At 42.5% G+C, this 18,665-nt stretch overlaps 1 protein-coding gene across 1 annotated transcript in view; it reads right to left on the bottom strand.

Moving 5' to 3' along the window:
* The window catches only part of REV3L (REV3 like, DNA directed polymerase zeta catalytic subunit), a 126,208-nt gene that overhangs the window by 54,345 nt on the left and 53,198 nt on the right, over positions 1-18,665 (bottom strand). Inside the window, exons 2-4 of the mRNA XM_075268125.1 lie at positions 6,653-6,845; positions 3,226-3,300; positions 1,628-1,788 (exon numbers count right to left, since the gene is read on the bottom strand). Coding sequence (XP_075124226.1) covers positions 1,628-1,788; positions 3,226-3,300; positions 6,653-6,845 — 429 coding nt within the window. The remainder of the gene's footprint in view (positions 1-1,627; positions 1,789-3,225; positions 3,301-6,652; positions 6,846-18,665) is intronic.

Below are 18,665 nucleotides of genomic sequence, written 5' to 3'. Positions count from 1 at the left end.
GTGACCTCTTATTAAAGATCATGACTTGCCAGAACGCACACACACCAAGATCTGGGAGGCAGTCCTTTTGTGCGCTTATTATCTGCATGCTTAACCCCTTAAGGACATGGGAAATTTGTCCCTAAGGACAAAAATATTTGCCTGATTTTAGCCTATGACATTCTATCGGTCATCCCCTTTTGCCGCTGATCTTCATTTATGCAGGTTACTAACACTCTAGACACCACATCCATATATGCTAACAATATATTTAATGTGACTTTTCTTCTTAGCCTTCATAATACCAATCACCATATATCATGTTACAATTATAAGGACACCAAATGTGTATATTATGGTCTATATAGATATATATTTATGATTGTTCATGTATACAATACATTTACATGGAAGAAGGGGTTAATACTTTTAGGAGCCCTACTTGTTCTACAGACGCTTGATATAACTCTAGTAACACAGAGGACCAATCCGTGAAGACTAACTTACTAAAATATATGCATGGGACAATGCCTAAAAATCTATTCCGTTATTTTGTGCTTTTTTTTTTTTAAATACATTTTTTTAACATTTTTCCTTATTTACAGACAAGAAAACTTTACTGTATGGGTTCTTAGAACTATAGTGATACCTAAGTATGATTCTGGTTTCTACAGTAAGGAATTGTTTATTTAACGAATATAATTTCATTCTTATTCATTGATCTTGATAACATAATTTTATTATTTTTAACAGCCACTCATATTTTGAACAATATTTTGCTGTCATATAAGACACTATATTTACAGCAGTGAATGTACAATATAAGGGCATCTGTGAGGACCAACCTAAGGTATAGCCCAAAGGCATTAACCCTGCACAGTCCTGGGGGGCTTTGCTGTGGCCAGAGATATCACTACACTCATTACAATGGCCATGTTAGGGTTGCCGGTGACAAGACAACTGGGAAACCTCTCCTTTTGTCTTCAAGACAATACTCAGAGTGTGGTGTTTTACGGGTTCGATAGCTTGAAATTGAATTTCCTCAGATCCTGCCATTAGTACCAGAGAATGTGAATTTAGTAAATAGGAACTTGATGTTGTTGCTCTATGGAATTAGAAGTAACCTTGCTGTTTCCACTGTCTGACAGAGAAAAGGCAAAGCGTCTATAAGAGCAGAGAAACTCAGATCCTAAAGAACACTTCAAACACATTGCACCAGTGCAGGTTCACACTATACACATACATTGGGAATGCAGTCCACTGTTCACACCATTATATTACTGGAATGCTCATAATGATTGTTTTTAAAAATTTTAGAAAACGGCCAAACAATTTTGGAGCAAAACAATGGAGTTCCCGAAGTACATTTTGCAGTACCTCTCATAGGAATACATCAGGTTTCCCAACATACACCTCCAACAGATGCCACTGCATAAGCATACAGTACAGATGCTGTCAGGTTCAATGCAAGCTGAAATACTGCAGAGTATGAGGCAATAAGCTACCTCAAAAAGACAGACACTCTGTTGCCATCCAGAGACTGAATGGGAACCTATGGAAACCTTTGAGGTGCACTGGAAGTCTTCCTGGCACTAAACTGATACATGAATAAGGCACTGCGTATCTAGCCCACCAAATGACCACTTACCTTTTCTACGTGCCTTTCGGAACTTTACAGCTGCAAGATTGATCAGGTTCATCCCATACAAGTTGTAGTCAATGAAGAGCTGTAGAAGATAGGGGACATGGGCCTCATGGGGCTGATAGCACTTATTCATCACAGCTCCACCTTGCAAAAGTTCACTCACTCTGGGGGAAAAAAAAAAAGGGAGATTTAAATGTTTAGAGGGAAAAACACAGATTTCCTAAGCAAATCCTGACATTTATTATTATGTTAATTATAGATTTTAAATTAAATTTACACACAATGTTGTGCAAAAGAGTTAGGCAGGTGTGAGGGGGAAAAATGTGGCAAAATAAGGATGCTTGCAAAAATGTCTATTTTAATTTTGTCAAATGTCAAAATGCAAAGTGAATGAAATCTAAATCAAATCGCTATTAGATTGCTCATTGGATGAAGACATCACTCCATAGGGAGAGACCACCATATATGGTGGTCTCTCCCTATGGAGTGAAGATATTCCCCCCGACCCTGTCTATAGCCTCTCACCTCTACCAGGTCAGTACTACACCGAGCTGAAGAGATGCAAACACATCGAAACGGCCGTCCTCGGTTGAGATACTGAACCTGGTAAAATCCCAGCATCATTGCAAACACAAGGCCTCTGGAAGGTCAGGCATGAGGTTCTGTCTTCCTAATTACATCATGGAAGACAGACTTGCACATCCTCAGCTAGCGCCCTCTATTGGTGTGCACATACTGAGGCACTGCCTTCCTAATTACATCATGGAAGATAGATTTGCGTATTCTTTCCATTGGATGAGGAGTCCTAGAAATGTTGATATGGCCCCCACAGATCCCTGAAACCAACATCAAGTCTGTCTGAGATTACATAAAGACAGAGAAGGATTTGAGCAAGCTTTCACCCATAAAATATCAGTGCTCGGTTCTTCAAATTGTCTGGAACAACCTTCCCTGCTGAATTCTCTTAAAAACTGTGCAAGTGTACCTAGAAGAATTGATGCTGTTTTGAAGGAAAAGGTTGAACACACCAAATAATAATTGGATCCAGATTCCTCTTTAATTCATTATCTTTGCATTTCGTTAATTAACAAAATTCAAAATTACTAACACTTCTATTTTTGAAGGCATGCTTAGGGGGCGTTCACACTACCGTCGGTGTCCGACATGTAGTGTCCGCTCCTAGTGTCCGCTCAAAATCTGTCGCAGACACTAGCTGTGTCCGTGACACCTGTCATTCATCTCAATGGGCATCGGGTGCGTTCTTTTGCACTCCGTGCCCGTCCTTTCCTGTCCGCAAGTGAAGATGTCCGACTTCACAAGCGGACAGAGGAACCCTGCATGCCTTTTTCCTGTACCAAATGTAGCTCTGTGTCTTGCTCACCACTTTGTGCAAATATGGCCAGAGAAGAGTATGGAGAAGGCACAGTTTTCTGGTGTTAATAATAATGGAAATTTACACCAGTTCCTAACTAGTGTAGATCTCCATTCAGACACACTTTAATAATAGAACCTCTTCAGAAATCAGTCGTGTCCTGAAATGTCAGTCTTACTAAATCTAACCCACTCCACCTCAAAACATAAGACAAGGCCAAAGCTCTTACCTTTTCACCATAGATGGATTGTACAGATAGATCTTCATAAACTGCCTTTCTTTTTCATGGTATCCGTAGAAGGGGCTACAACAAAAAAAGTGCACTATTAGAAGGGCACTATATCTGAGTCATCTAAAAATAATCCACAACTCAAACCATCTGTGATGCATAGTCCATACTTGACATGAAACATGTGAAAAATGGATTGTAGGAGAGTTGTGCAAAGTTCCTAATCAGATAGTTACTAAAGCAACTTGTTTGACTAAAGCCCCACGTGGCGATACGCAGCTAAAAAATGCTGCAGGAAAAAAAACAACGGAAACGCATCACTTTTTTTTTTTCCCCCACAGCATTTTTAACTGTGTTTTTGCAGAGTTTGTCTCAGCAGATTTCCTTCCCTTATTAAATCTATAGGAAAAACACCAGCATTTCCGATGGTATTATTGACATGATGCCATTTTCAAAAACGAGGGCGCTTTCCACAGCATTTCCTTCTGCAATGTGTGGATGGGATTAGCCAGAACCTCATTCACTTTGCAGGTGCTGTAAAACACAGTTTTTTTCCCACTGCGTTTTCTTCTACGTGGGGCTTTAGCCTAAAGGTTTTTTCTGAGACTTCTTTACAATATGTCATGCATATCAGAGAATTGGGAATCTGACTCCCAGCAATCAGTGAGGGCAAGCATCTTCTTCATTGTGGCACAGTGCCACAAGTCATACTTACTCAAAGATATACCTACGGTACATATAGATTTAGTAACAGACAGAAGGTTTAGCATTGCCTGGAATCAGTGTTTGCCTATACTTATTTTTAGATGCAGTTACATGATCTTAACTATGTGAGACATTGCTACAGATGTAGTGCAACAGACATCTTTATGTAGCCGAGCATGAAAAAAAACTGAACATGCTTAATTGTATCAAAGCTATTTGATAACTAGCAATAATGCCCTATCGCTGCACAGGATTCTGAGAACCTCCAGTTACAGTTGTCACCATGATATTTCAGGTGCCACAACTATGACCACAAGTTCCTGCAAACAGCAAAGTAACAAGTTTTCATCAGTTCAACTCATTAAGGTGGCATAATGTATTGTGATGAGCCTTTGCTAGCAATGGAGTGGAATGCAGAGGTGTATCCGCTTAAAACTGTCTATCAAATCTAATAATGTTATGGAGATGAAATACAGTGTTCTGTGTATTACTAAGGTATCTGGTCAACCTAGCTTATACCATGGCTCACACTTTGGGCAAATCAGAAGAGTCACTGCAGCAAAAGGTATAGACAAAGCTGTTATGTATGCTGCTATATAGTTCTAGCCACAGCCTAACAGCGCATGTCAATTTGACCTTGGAAACTACAGTTTCTCAATCAATCCCTAAATGGTACATGGGGTGTATCCAGGCCAACTTCATGAAATGGATTTCCTCCTCAACTGCTACATTCAGATTCCTTTAGGCCTTGTTCACACTTGAAATGAGAATCTCTCGGAGGAGGCTCTGAAGAATAAACCAACAGCAGGTCCCAAATATCCCTACAGAAACCTGTCCATGGCCAGGTTAAAAGAAATATAAAATAATTCTGATAGAGTCTGTTATTTACTTTGGACTTATATCTGGTGGCTTCAGCACACACACCTCTGCAATGAAGCTGAAGCATTACATCGCTGTTACACTATGAATGTGTCTGATGTTGGGGCGCATGCACAGTGAAGCAGTGGTGTACTGTTTCCAGTGACACAGCAAAACTGAAGGGTGATTCGAAAAACAGCCTTTCTTAGACTGGTTTCCGTATAGGGATATTTGGGCCACTAAATTATAAGTCCATGAAGATCTGCTGATGGTTTATTGTCCCAGATTTACCTGGCAGTGCGTCTTCCATGCACTGCTGCAAGCATAATCTAACCTTTAATATAGGTTGCAAGCTGTCTCAAGTATGGAGGCACTGCTGCCAGTTTCCATTATGTTACCATATTGCTGCAAGCATAATCAATTATGGGGAATGATGAGAGATGACTCTTGATATTGGGGCTCCGATTAGCTGGCTCTTGTTATTGGGGCTCCTATGAGAGCTGGCTCTTGTTATTGGGGCTTTGATGAGAACTAGCTCTTGTTATTGAAGCTCTGATAACAGCTAGCTCTTGTTATTGGGGCTCAGATGAGAGATGGCTCTTGTTATTGGGGCTCTGATGAGAGATGGCTCTTGTTATTGGGGCTCAGAAAACAGCTGGCTCTTGTTATTGGGGCTCAGAAAACAGCTGGCTCTTGTTATTGGGGCTCAGATAACAGCTGGCTCTTGTTATTGGGGCTCAGATAACAGCTGGCTCTTGTTATTTTTGCTCAGATAACAGCTGGCTCTTATTATTGGGGCTCAGATAACAGCTGGCTCTTGTTATTGGGGCTCAGATAATAGCTGGCTCTGGTTATTGGAGCTCTGATGAGAGATGGCTCTTGTTATTGGGGCTCAGATAACAGCTGGCTCTTGTTATTGGGGCTCAGATAACAGCTGGCTCTTGTTATTGGGGCTCAGATAACAGCTGCCTCTTGTTATTGGGGCTCAGATAATAGCTGACTCTGGTTATTGGAGCTCTGATGAGAGATGGCTCTTGTTATTGGGGCTCAGATAACAGCTGGCTCTTGTTATTTTTGCTCAGATAACAGCTGGCTCTTATTATTGGGGCTCAGATAACAGCTGGCTCTTGTTATTGGGGCTCAGATAACAGCTGGCTCCTGTTATTGGGGCTCAGATAACAGCTGGCTCCTGTTATTGGGGCTCAGATAACAGCTGGCTCTTGTTATTGGGGCTCAGATAATAGCTGACTCTGGTTATTGGAGCTCTGGTGAGAACTAGCTCTTGTTATGGGGGCTCTGGTGACAGCTGGCTCTGGTTATTGGGGCACTGGGACAATGCTGAATGTTGATTCATGTTATAAAGTTCTGCAATGGCAAAACACTCTACTCTGGCTAGGACATGGTCTGTTTAGTCTTACTGTCTCCACAAACAAGAATATTTTCATCCACTGACAGTGGAAACAGAGGCTACTGACAAGCAGCCAGCATATCACATTTGTTCACTCATTTTGCAATCCACTCATATTCCCTAATATGTTCTTGTTATGCAACCCAGTAACAAACATTTAAGTATCTCCAAACCAAAATTTGCCTGTAATTTTATAGGGAACACGTTATCCTGATAGAAAGAGGTCAGTCTCACCTTCTGGACAAATGCACACTGTCCAAGTAGTAGGTATTTTTCTTAAAGACACAGCACAATTTAACCATCACATGGCATGCACAAATCATAGATGTGCCTTAATATGGCCCCGTTGTCACGTAACGTAGGGCATATATAGGTGCAGCTCCAATAAGAGAAAAACCATTAAAGTGAATTCATACTACAATGCCATATTTTTATAGGTAATGAAAGTGTACTTACACTCCAGAAACCAGGGTGATCTTGAACACATGCTGAACATTGGCAGACGGATTGCCTAAGGCCACATTAAGTGCCCGATCAATGCTGAACGCTACCTGCCTGAGATAGCGATCTGGATCCTTCTGACCATACCCATCATATGGCACATAAAGGTAAGGAAAAATACCATGAAGATGCAGGCATGTCTTCTGACCTAAAATATACAATACAAAAACATCCATTTAATCTTAATGTCCAGTTATTAGCATATGTACAATGTATGGCAAAACTGTAAACCATTTTGAAAATATAACCAATGGAAATTATACATCATACTGTCCCAGCATGCTCTCAAACATCTAAGTTAGCCATGGCCATTACATCCTAGCAGTTCTTATAGGAATCAACCGCACATATGATCTTTTGTCTCAGCCGTCCCTTATTCCAAGTCATATTAATACTTCACCCTGGAGTTGAAGCCATAAATACCGGTCATATCATGGCTGGATGTATTACACAGAGGAGAGAACAAGGGAGAATTCCCAAACCTTTTCTTCTAGGATCTATTTCCATTAGTGGTGACAATAGGCAGGGCCGGCTCCAGGTTTTTATGGGCCCTTGGGCGACAGAGCCTCAGTGGGCCCCCTTGTAAAGGAGGCGGGGGAGTCGAGACACACTGCGTCGCAGATGAAGCGAGTGACGTCATGCAGGAGTGTGGCGTCACCAACGCCATACCTCCCAATTTTTAAAGAGAAGAAAGATGAGCAAAATGTGCAGGCCGCGGCAAATTTGGCTCCACCCACTTTTGTTGATTCCACCCATTCTCATTCATTTATCATGTGCTCCCACATAGTACAATCCTCCTACAGTCACCCGTAAATTATATGCCCCCCCCTCCATCTCTCCCCCAGTTTCATATACACCCTTCCTTTGCCCCCAGTTTCATGTCCCCCCTCAATCTCTGTCCCCAGTTTCATCACGTTCTCCCCCTTCATCTGCCCACAGTTTCATGTCCCCCGTCTCTGCCCCAGTGTCATGCTGTTCTCTCCCCACCCCCTTCATCTGCCCCAGTGTCATGCCGTTCCCCCCTCCCCTTCATTTGCCCCCCAGTTTCTTTGGGCCCCCTCCATCTCTGTCCCCAGTGTCATGCCGTTCTCTCCCCACCCCCTTCATCTGCCCCAGTGTCATTCCGTTCCCCCCTCCCCTTCATTTGCGCCCCCAGTTTCATTGGGCCCCCTCCATCTTTGTCCCCAGTTTCATGCCGTTCTCTCCCCACCACCTTCATGTTCTCCAGTGTCATGCTGTTCCCCCCCTCCCCTTCATTTGCCCCCCAGTTTCATGGGCCCCCTTCATTATGTTCCACCTTTATATTTAATACAAAACAAACACACCCACCTTCCATCGATCCCCCGATGCTCCTCTCTCCAGTCACATACGCGATTAAAGCAGGAGCTGTGAGTTCAGCTCCTGCTTAGCTGCGGCCCGGCTTGCGTGTGTATGCGTGATGACGTCATCGCGCCTACACACGCAAGCCGGGCCGGAGCTTTAAAGTAGGAGCTGAACTCACAGCTCCTGCTTTAATCGCGTATGTATTCCAGCTCATCGGCGGACGGACGCCGATGAGCTGAAATCGTGACAGGCAAGTGCCGGGGGGCCCCCAGAGGCTCTGTGGGCCCCGGCACTTGCCCGACTATGCCGTGCGCTGACGCCGGCCCTGACAATAGGTTTCCCTTAGTGCTAGTAAGAAATAGTGCTTAGTACTATTCCCTTGAAGTGCTGGGTTCTTGAGATTACACTACAAAAACAGGATAACTTGGAATTTAGACTGTTGGCATTAAATGGGGATATGACCAATGTGTGAGAGTGAGGATCACTTCTGTACGGTGCTATGGAATATGTTGGCACTATATAAATAAAAGAAATCTAAGTGTTTAAAATGGCTGAATCATAACCATAGGAAAAGTGTAAGTGTCCTTCCAGGACTTACATTTACAAAATTGAACACGGTGTTAGGGCTTAACAGTTTGACATACCGTAAGCCGGAACAGAAGAATTTTACTGTATTTAGACATAGACACTACTAGTATGACAACTGATGTAGTACATGCCATGCAGTTTGTATGACCACATGAGCACACTGTGCATTTGCCCTTTAAAAGATACAAAAATATAAGAGATCAAATTCCTTTCCGGACCGTTTTCTGAGAACCATTTGTGCACGCGCTGCCGCCTGCAAACGCTGTAATTATTTTGACATCAGTCAAGGGGGTCATGCCATTCGAGAAAAACAGCCCTTCAGCAGAAGGGCAAAATTGCCATTTGCTTTAAGCATATGTTCCTAGCTTAATATTGCTACTAATTCTCATGTAAGTTGCGACGTATAGTGAAAAGGCGTGCCGTCACCACAATCATTTTTCCTGTTATTGAAGAGAAATTTGCTATTGTGCTAGAAAGCAAACAAAGAGGAATCAACAGCAGTTCTAGCATTAGCAGCAGGATTCTACAAATCCCACACCTATTTGTTCCGCATTGATTTTTCCTTATTATAGAAAGCCTCAGACCCGGGCCCCCACATTCTGAAATATTTACAGCTCCCAATAAGCATGGGTGTAGACAAAAGTAAAACTGCTACAATTTTACACAATATATTTGCAAGTATTTAATTAAAAAGAGCTGGGAAAAAAAAATCATTATTCAGGCTGGAAATGTCAGCCCAGAATGGTAAACTGAATATTATCACGTAGACCACCCAAACTGAACACTGAACACATTCATTGTCACAATCCATTGTTCATCAGATATATGGCTTTCCACTGAAGTGTGGAGGCTCCTCTAGATATGGAATGGGAGGTTGCTGGGAGTCACAGTATGGAAGCTTCTCCCAATGTCAATCTGCACCTTAAAGCATTCCCCCAAATGTGCAGTGCGAGACTCCTACTAAGTTTATTTCTGATGGACATGGAGTGGAAACTTGCCAAATCCACAAGTGACTCCAGGTGTAAGGTCCAAAGTCTTCTCTGTCACAGTACATGGTCACACGGAGTAAAGTGGCGCTCATTCTGCCACGATAACTCACGGCAGAATCAGCGCTGATAAAAAGACTCCCATTGAGTTCAATGGGTTCCGACTTCTGTGCGGAACACATTGAAATCAATGGGAGGTTTTTTTTTTTTTTTTTTTTTTTTTTTTTTATCAGCGCTGATTCTTTTGCTAGTTATCGTGCCAGAATCAGCGCCACTTTACTCCGTGTAAATGACCCCTAAAGCTGTGAGCCACATCTGGAGCTCTGCACCAAAGAGTACGCCTGGAAAGCAGAGAAATTCCACAGATCAACATTGAAAGGAGAGAAGACATCTTCACAGATGTCTTCACTTTTATGGTAGATGCAGCATGCTCATTCTGTTGTGGAGTTGCTGCAGCTAAACTCTGTGAATCTCATCCTTTACAATGCATAAAGGTGAAATCTGCTGTAAATCTTCAAGTGGTACACTTAATGAAAAAAAAAACTCACAGACAGAGTTTATGGAGGTAGCAGAGAGGAAAAAAAAACCTAACAAAACTCATTGGAAAAAAAAAAATTTCAATTGGCTTTTCATTGCATTTTCTTGTCTTCTATGATAATATATCAGGCTGCAGCAGTTTAACCAATTGTACAAGCTCAGGTTAACTCTGCACATCTTTATGTGGAGACAACGTTGAAGGGGATCATCTCATAGACACAACCCCTTTCCTATGAGTGAACTGCCTTGGGCCTCCACCCACACAGCAAATAGTGGATTTTGGTAGGGGATGCTGTGGTCCAGCTAAAACTTACTCTTGAAGTGGACACCATGTGGGAAATGTAGTAACACACGGCGGCTATACAGATGCATGTAATACATGAAATGCAAAGATGACTTGCAACTGGAGTATGAAGCGTGGTCATCTATATGAAACAACCCATTTAAAGGACCTTCACAACATAGTTTTTTTTTTTTTTTTTTTTTTTTTTGGGGGGGGGGGGGGGGTTGTACCTGTGACTTCACCCACCTCCTATGTGCCTTCTTGCAATATCTGCACCCCAATAGCACTATTACATAATCAGCTTGCAATGTCCAGAGGGGCGGTCCTTACCATGGAGCATGTGACTGCCTGCTTACTAGTAAAGATTCCCAGGTATATCTTACTCTGTGTATGCTTTCTAATAGAAGTCATGTATACACCGCACATGCTCAGTGTGTTAGGAGGGCACATGCATGGTTATGTAGCCCTAATCTAATAAGCAGCTATAGGAACGTGAAAGAAACAAACTGGGCACGCTCCTCCTGAATGCAGGTCGTATCCATTGACAAGAGTGCTCAAACAGTGGTCAGGAAAGTGGGATTTCATTGGGCTTTCTCTAGTGACATATACATTTTTGCTAATTGTTTTCAGTAGGTGACAGTGATATTTTATAATTTACTTTTATATGAGATCTGATTGTTGTTGTGTGAATACACCTTTATGAGCATAAAGTACACACACAAATGTATAGCTCCTTTAAACAACTGATCAGTAAGGGATGCTGAGTGTCAGACCCCCACCAATTTCATATTGATAGCCTATTTTAAGGATAGATCAATACCCTGGTCACAGAAAATCCCTTTATAATACAATTAAAGTTCTTTTTGCCAGATCACCAAAACAACGAAAACAGCAATAGGCTGACTGTTTACAGTCCAACCATGTATTAGGACATGTTTTTCCACAAAATCAGACTGTTTTATCGATGCGATATGACAGGGTTAATGCCCTACTGTATCCATCTATGGATATCTTATTGCTGTACTTCTGTAACTGATCTGTGACATGTTACACTAGGCCTGATTTCAGGGCTATTCTGCACATCACATAGCATAAGTTTCTTTTTTTGGTTGAACCTCTGCCTGTGTACACATTTCTATATCATAAGTGGTCATGAGATACACATCCAGGAAGCCCCTCACCCCCTCTTAAAGGGTACTATAAAATTCTATGGTTTATTATGCTGGTTGGCTTCAGTTGCGATCATAAGGATGCAAGATGGGTATATATTAGGGCATAATATACAGTGGACCCCCCTCCATTTCTTCATGTGAACCACTTATCTGCAGTTACAGGTGTTATGGACAAAGCAGTGTATTATCTCTTTTCATTTATTAAACTCTTTTATATTATTATATTTTTGAGTGATTATAGCGATTCTTCAGCCATCTTTGGGGAAACAATTATTTCAGCTAATTTATAATTAAGGCTAAGTTCCCACCAGCACTTTATCTACGGTCAAGGTTTCCATTCCAAACCCACTTAAAAAATGTGGAGAGAAACGTCTTGCAAGCATCTTTCGTGTGGAAACCTGGTGGACCGCATTATAGTTTATGGGGTCCGCGGGTAACCGCTTTTTAAGCGGGTTAGCATTCTCTTTTTCGGGTTTCCAAGCAGACCCAAAGAACAGGAAGCCAAACACTAGGGTGAACCTAGAGTAATACACACAATATATTTATTATGCACACACCACTGGCAACATATCACTGTAAAAAAAAAAATGATGTACCAACATATGCATTTGTCTTGTAAAGACTGACTAAACCAAGGAGGCATGCACAAGAACCTATGGGAGTATTGATATTGTAGTGCCAGTAGTATAAAAATATATCTGCATTTGTCTGGCACAGTCAGATTACCACAAGAGATGTCATTTTAATTGCTGTGTCTAGCCATGTTCTCTGAAGACCAAAGAAAAGAATAAAGCACTGACATTTAATATGGTATACAATCCAGTGCTTCTCCTGGACTCTATGGGATAAGCGCAAGAGTTCTTAAAACGTGCGGAGAGCAGCTGTGTGGTGTTATTATGCAAATGTACAATATGAGTCTAAAGCTGGGAGTGGTGCCTCAACTGTGGAAAACATCTTGTGTGGTACCAGTCCCAAAGAAACTCAACCCGATGGGCTACAACGACTACCGACCTATAGCACTAACATCCCACTGATGAAGGTCCTAGAGAGACTGGTCCTGACACACCTACGCCCTCTAGTGTGCTCCGCTCTGGACCCCCTCCAGTTTGCCTATCGGCCGGGCATTGGGGTAGATGATGCCATCATCCACCTTCTTCACAGAGCTCTCTCTCACCTGGAGAAACCCGGGAACACTGTGAGAATAATGTTCTTTGATTTCTCCAGTGCGTTCCACACCATTCAGCCAGGGCTATTGAGGGAGAAGCTGAACCTTGGTGGAGTGGACCATCACCTGTCCAACTGGATACTAGACTACCTCACAAACCGCGCTCAGTATGTGAAGGCCCAGGACTGTGTGTCTGACACAGTGATCTGTAGTACGGGGGCACCACAAGGTACAGTTCTTGCCCCATTTCTCTTCACACTGTACACTGCTGACTTTAGGCACAACTCATCTAGCTGTTACTTACAGAAGTACTCCGATGCCTCTGCTATAGTAGGCCTTATCACTGATGGTGACAATGGGGACTACAGACACTTAAACCAAGATTTCGTTGAATGGTGCCAGCAGAACCACCTCAGGATTAATGCTGGGAAGACCAAAGAGATGGTGGTGGACTTTAGTAAACAGAGAAGTGCTCCAATCCCAGTGGAGATCCAAGGGACATGCATTGAGATAGTCAAGACCTCTAAGTACCTGGGTGTGCTCCTCAATAATAAACTGGACTGAGCTGATCACCTGGAGGCTCTGCACAGAAAGGGTCACAGCAGACTCTACCTGCTCAGGAGGCTTAGGGCCTTTGGAGTTGAGGGGCCAGTTCTTAAGGCCTTTTTCAACTCTTAAGGCCTTCAACTTAAACAGGCTGATGAGAAGGGCCAGCTCTGTCCTGGGGAGCCCCCTGGACCCAGTACAGGTGGTGGGTGACAGAAGGATATTGTCCATAGTGGGCTCCAAGCGGGAGAATAAATCCCACCCCACGTATGAGACCTCGGGAAGTGTGAGAAGGAGTGCTATCGGAAGTCCTTCCTCCCAACCGTGATCAGGCTACATAATCTACATCAGACCAAGCGAAGATCACTCCGCACAGAGCACTAAATGATCCTGAAGTCTTCCTTCTTTCTTCTCTTCTTTAGCTGCTATGGACACGTAGTATATCTTCTTTTCTCAGGATGTGTGTGTCTCTTTCTGTAATATATTACTGTGTATTATCCTGTATCTGTATTGCTATGCTGCTCTAACATGCTGAAATTTCCCTACTGCGGGACTATTAAAGGATAATCCCTTATCTTTCTCTCTCTTAATGGAGCCGAATTTAAAGGGATCCTATCATTAGAATCCCTTTTTTTCTAACTAACACCAAGGAATAGCCTTAAGAAAGGCTATTCGTCTCCTACCTTTAGAGGTCTTCTCTGCGCCGCCGTTTGGTAGATATTCCATTTTCCGTCTTTATGCAAAGGAGTTCTCTCGCAGCAATGGGGGCGGTCCCCAGTGCTCAAACAGCACTACAAACAGCTTACTACAAGAGCTTGCGTAAGTGGCCACAAAAAAATGGCAGAGCCGATTGCTCATGCGTAGAAGATTGAAAGCCAGGCCAGAAGATGACGCGTAGAGGCCGGTTCCTGAAGAGGATGGAGACGGCGCTGGAGAGTTCTCCTGCAGCACTGGGGACACCCTCAGTGCTGTTTGAATGCTGGGGACCGCCCCCAATGCTGCGAGAGAACTCCTTTGCATAAAGACGGAAAACGGAATATTTACCGAACGGCGGCACGGAGAAGACATCTAAAGGTAGGAGAAGAATAGCCTTTCTTAAGGCTATTCTTACGTGTTAGTTAGAAAAAAAGGGATTCTAATGATAGGATCCCTTTAAGAAACTACAGTAGTGTATGCAATGCACTTTGCCATGACATTGACTAAGAGAGTTGCCTGTACCGCAAATAAATTACAAATGGAAAATATTAAAAATCATGTATTAAATGTATACCTATAAGCATAACACCCAAAATTACTTTAAAAGGGAACCAGTCATTTCTTGAGGTAGACTGCAATTCTGTAGCTTGTGATATAGAGGATAAGCAATGTGTACATGCTACAGATTCATGCTGTCAATTTGCATGGTTTACTACTTTGTGGCTGAGCGGTCAAGATGTCTTTGCAATAAAAGCCCTTCCTGTTGGCCTGGCCTGATCCAGTTAAGAAGACTAATTTTGACATGGCTGTGTGCTTGAGTGTATGCACCTATTTACCGTACAATACATGTGAACTGAATTACAAGGGGGCCCCTCATACAGTATTTTTTAGTCATAAAGGGTGCTTTTAGCAAAACACATCCAATAAAATAAATTGGCTACCACACATTTAGGCGACAGCAAAATTTTATCCTCACCAATAATAGACTCTGAACAAACAGGGAAACCAACTAGTACAAAAATGTTATGAAAAAATGACCCATCATCTCGTTTGACCATTTATTTCGCAGAAATTACATGGTAAATATGACCCACATATTTAGGATATTTCTTTTCTAGTTCCTGGATAGCAAGCACAACTGCCTAGTGCCAGAAAATAAAGAAACAGACCGGCACTTACTACAAGATTCATAGCTAAATATGGTAAGAACTGAGAGACGATCTCATAAGGTATAATGCTAGAAGCTTGGAGACACAAGATAGAAAACTCACAATGCTGAAAAGTGGCTGAATATACATTGAAACTTGTTACATGCCTACAGTGGATCTGCATCTAAATGTATTGTAAATGTAATGTAATGAAGAAAAACTAAATGAAAAACCACATCAATTCCTAGTCTTCTCTTCTCCGATTCTATTCTGTCCCACACTGTTGTTGGAATCACTAGATGTGACATAACTTTGCAACCTGTAGTGTCCATCAGTAGAAACCTCAGCCATATGCAACTCAGTGACACCTATTTGTACAGACTACATGGCGCTGCTGTATTCACAGGCTTGTGTATGGGGCCGTGAGACCAGGGTAAAAGTAGAGAAGGCCCTATTTATGTCCATTTTGTGGCACGGACTCACCACTAGTAGTAAATGGGGCGGCACATAGATGTTATCCATGTACTGTCAATCACAGGCTGGTCACATGCACACAGTCGTGTGCATATAATGTTATGTATACCGCCAAACAGAGGCCAAAAAAAACTAACATCTGTCCTTCATCAATATGATGGCTGCCTTTGGGTACATCTCCCTGGCAAATCTGCAAACCCCTTTGCAGTGTGAAAAGTGCATTACCAAGAGCATTACTTCTAGCACACGGCTGTCACAATGAAAAAAGGATGAGCCAACCAGCAGCTTGGACTTACAGGACAGAATTGTTAACTAGATGCGCAACAGAAAGCTTTTAAGCCACTGACTGCTTGATTTTATTCGCATGAACGCCAAAAAGTCCATCACACGGTTGCAATAAAAACTAATGCCAATGTTTTATTTATTGATTAAAAACAAATATAGGAGATGGTCCATCAAAAAAATACTACATGTCCTATTTTTGCTATTTTCAAAGTATACCTAAAGGGGCTGCCCCACAGGATAAGTCTCCAGTATGTGATCTCTGGGGGTCTGACATCTGGACCTCACACAGATCTGTGCCTGAAGCTGCTGGTGGACAGGTTGTACAGGCAGTGTTGCTCCAATGCAAGTGATAGGAACGGCGCTGCAATTCCCCAGCACCACTGGGGCTGCTGCATTGTTTCTATTACTGCAATAGGAACTGTACTGCACATGCTCCCTGTCCCCTACCAGCTGCCAGAATAGCTGATCTGGACGGGTTTAGGTGTCGGACCCCCCACAGATCACATACTGAGGTTCAATATGTAAAAAAAAAAAAAAAAAAAAAGAGATCCATGGCTGGAAACCCCTGTAACAGATGCAAGTCTATGAGAGATCAGTGAAGACAGTGTCACACGTATGCAAATCATCTGTGAAAAAGGTCTGTTTTTCAAAGCTATGTGAATAAGGACATCATCATTGTGGTGTAAAGTCATTCGGTGTTAGGAGCCACAGAACGGCACAATAGTGGACTTTTTATCCTCTCGTCTGACCTACTCCACAGTTGAGATTTAAGACAGCTTTGTGTAATGAAGAAAAAAAAAAAAAAAAAAAAGATCACAAACACACACTCAAGGGGCCCCGTGTGTTTGTCCTTGTTCCCACTGGGCATGTCCTTGCTTTCATTAGTAAAACTCCCAAAGACATCCACTTCTTTATTTACAGCACTCTTATGGCCTGTTTGGCACCAAGCCTGGACATTTCCCACTATGGCCTTATCTGCCTGCTTGCCTTTACAATGCCAAAATTATTACAGCACCGTCTGAGAAGGAGGTGAAGGGAAAGCAGAAGTTGTACAAGATTATAAGAATGTGCAGCAGGCACCACTTGTGGGAGCTCGGGGACCCAACAAACCACTGGACTCTGCGTGAACAGCTTCCACCTCTACTTTGATATAAAGCATATACTTCCCACTACATTCTGTACTTGGCCTATTATTTTGCAAGAAGTGCACATAACATTAAAAGAAAAAAAACCTCTGAAGAAGACAATTCATGGTCTTTGTTTCAATCCACTGAGTAAGGGTAAGTTCACACAGGGTTTTTTGAATCGGAACCTGAGGCAGAAGCCGCCTCAGGTTCCGATCCAAAAGCCGGGTAGCCGCGACTGAAAGCCGATGCACTGCAGCGGCGACAGCCACGCACTCTGTTCTGGATTAGGCCCAATGAATGGGCCTAGTCCGGAGGAGGGAGTTTATTCAGGCCAAATCGCAAGGTGACTTGGCCTGAAGAATGAACATCTCGGCTCCCGGAAAAAACTCCTGAGCGGCTCCCATTGATTTCAATGGGAGCAGTCTTTTTGGTCAGGGTTTTGAAGTGGATACGGCCTCAAAACCCTGACCAAAAAAACCTGTGTGAACTGACCCTAATGTGAATGGTATCTAGGAAATCCCATACATCGTGCATTTGGTGAAGGAGGATGTGAACCCAGCCATCATGTCCTACTCACACAGGTATTAGGGTAGTCAAGAGTTTCAGAGTTCTTACTTCTTGTATGTCCTCTATCCGTAATGCTACTGTTTCCACTTTTCACAGTTGGTGTTGGTCTGAAACCCACCAGACCCCACCCTTATGAGATGCAAAATGGACATTTACATCAGATCCATGAAAAAAAACTGTCACGGTCATGTGCAAGTGGCCTTACTAAAACTACATTCACACACTGTGACATCACATGGCATTAAATTCAATGCTAGTGAATGAGGGCTATTCATATCGCCGAACAGAAACCTATATACATTAGAAAGCGGTTACCAGGGTAACTCGCAGACTCCATAGACTATAATGGGTCCGTGTGGTTTCCGTTCGAAACATGCGGAGAGAAGATTCCTGCAAGCAGTACTTTTCTCTCTGCATGTTTCATTTATTTCATTTATTATCTTCATGTTTATTTTTTATTCCAACAAAAGATGTTGTCTTTACAGTTTCTGTGTTCACTGTATGGGTAAATATTTTTTATATTTTATGGCTAATTTTTACGTGAATTTTAGCGGCGATACAGTCCTAACTTTTATTAGAGTTTCAGCACAAAGCTGCTCCAAAGAACCTTAGATGTAGATAATGCATTACATATCAGATGGCTAGCTCCTATTAAGACTTAGCATTAAGTAACATTCTTCAAGAAGAGGAGGTAGGGTGGAGATTGGGCATACAGCCACTCTGTAATCTCCCGCGCCAAGAAACAGCAGAATAGACCGGAAAGGAAAACAATCCTCATAGCATGATATATAAAGGACACTGGGACAGATTTTACATTATTTCCATTTACAATTCATTGCAATTTTGTGTTTCATAAGGAAAATGACTGCAGATCTCTTTCTTCCAGGAAATGTAGAGAGTCATGACCTTAGAAAGAAAGGGATTGAAAATGATTTACATGTGGAGGGGCGGCCAGGCCTTCAGCCTGCTAACATTCCTGGGCAGAGGAGTTAGTGGAGGCCAGGGGAGTGGCAATCAAACGCTTGCACACGAGGAGACGTTCTGCTATGAAATGGAAGATTTCTTCTCCAA

Source organism: Leptodactylus fuscus, chromosome 3 (genome assembly GCF_031893055.1).
Source record: "Leptodactylus fuscus isolate aLepFus1 chromosome 3, aLepFus1.hap2, whole genome shotgun sequence".
Lineage (NCBI taxonomy): Eukaryota > Metazoa > Chordata > Amphibia > Anura > Leptodactylidae > Leptodactylus > Leptodactylus fuscus.
The sequence above is the reverse complement of the archived record's forward strand: the minus strand, read 5'-3'. Positions and strand labels throughout refer to the sequence as shown.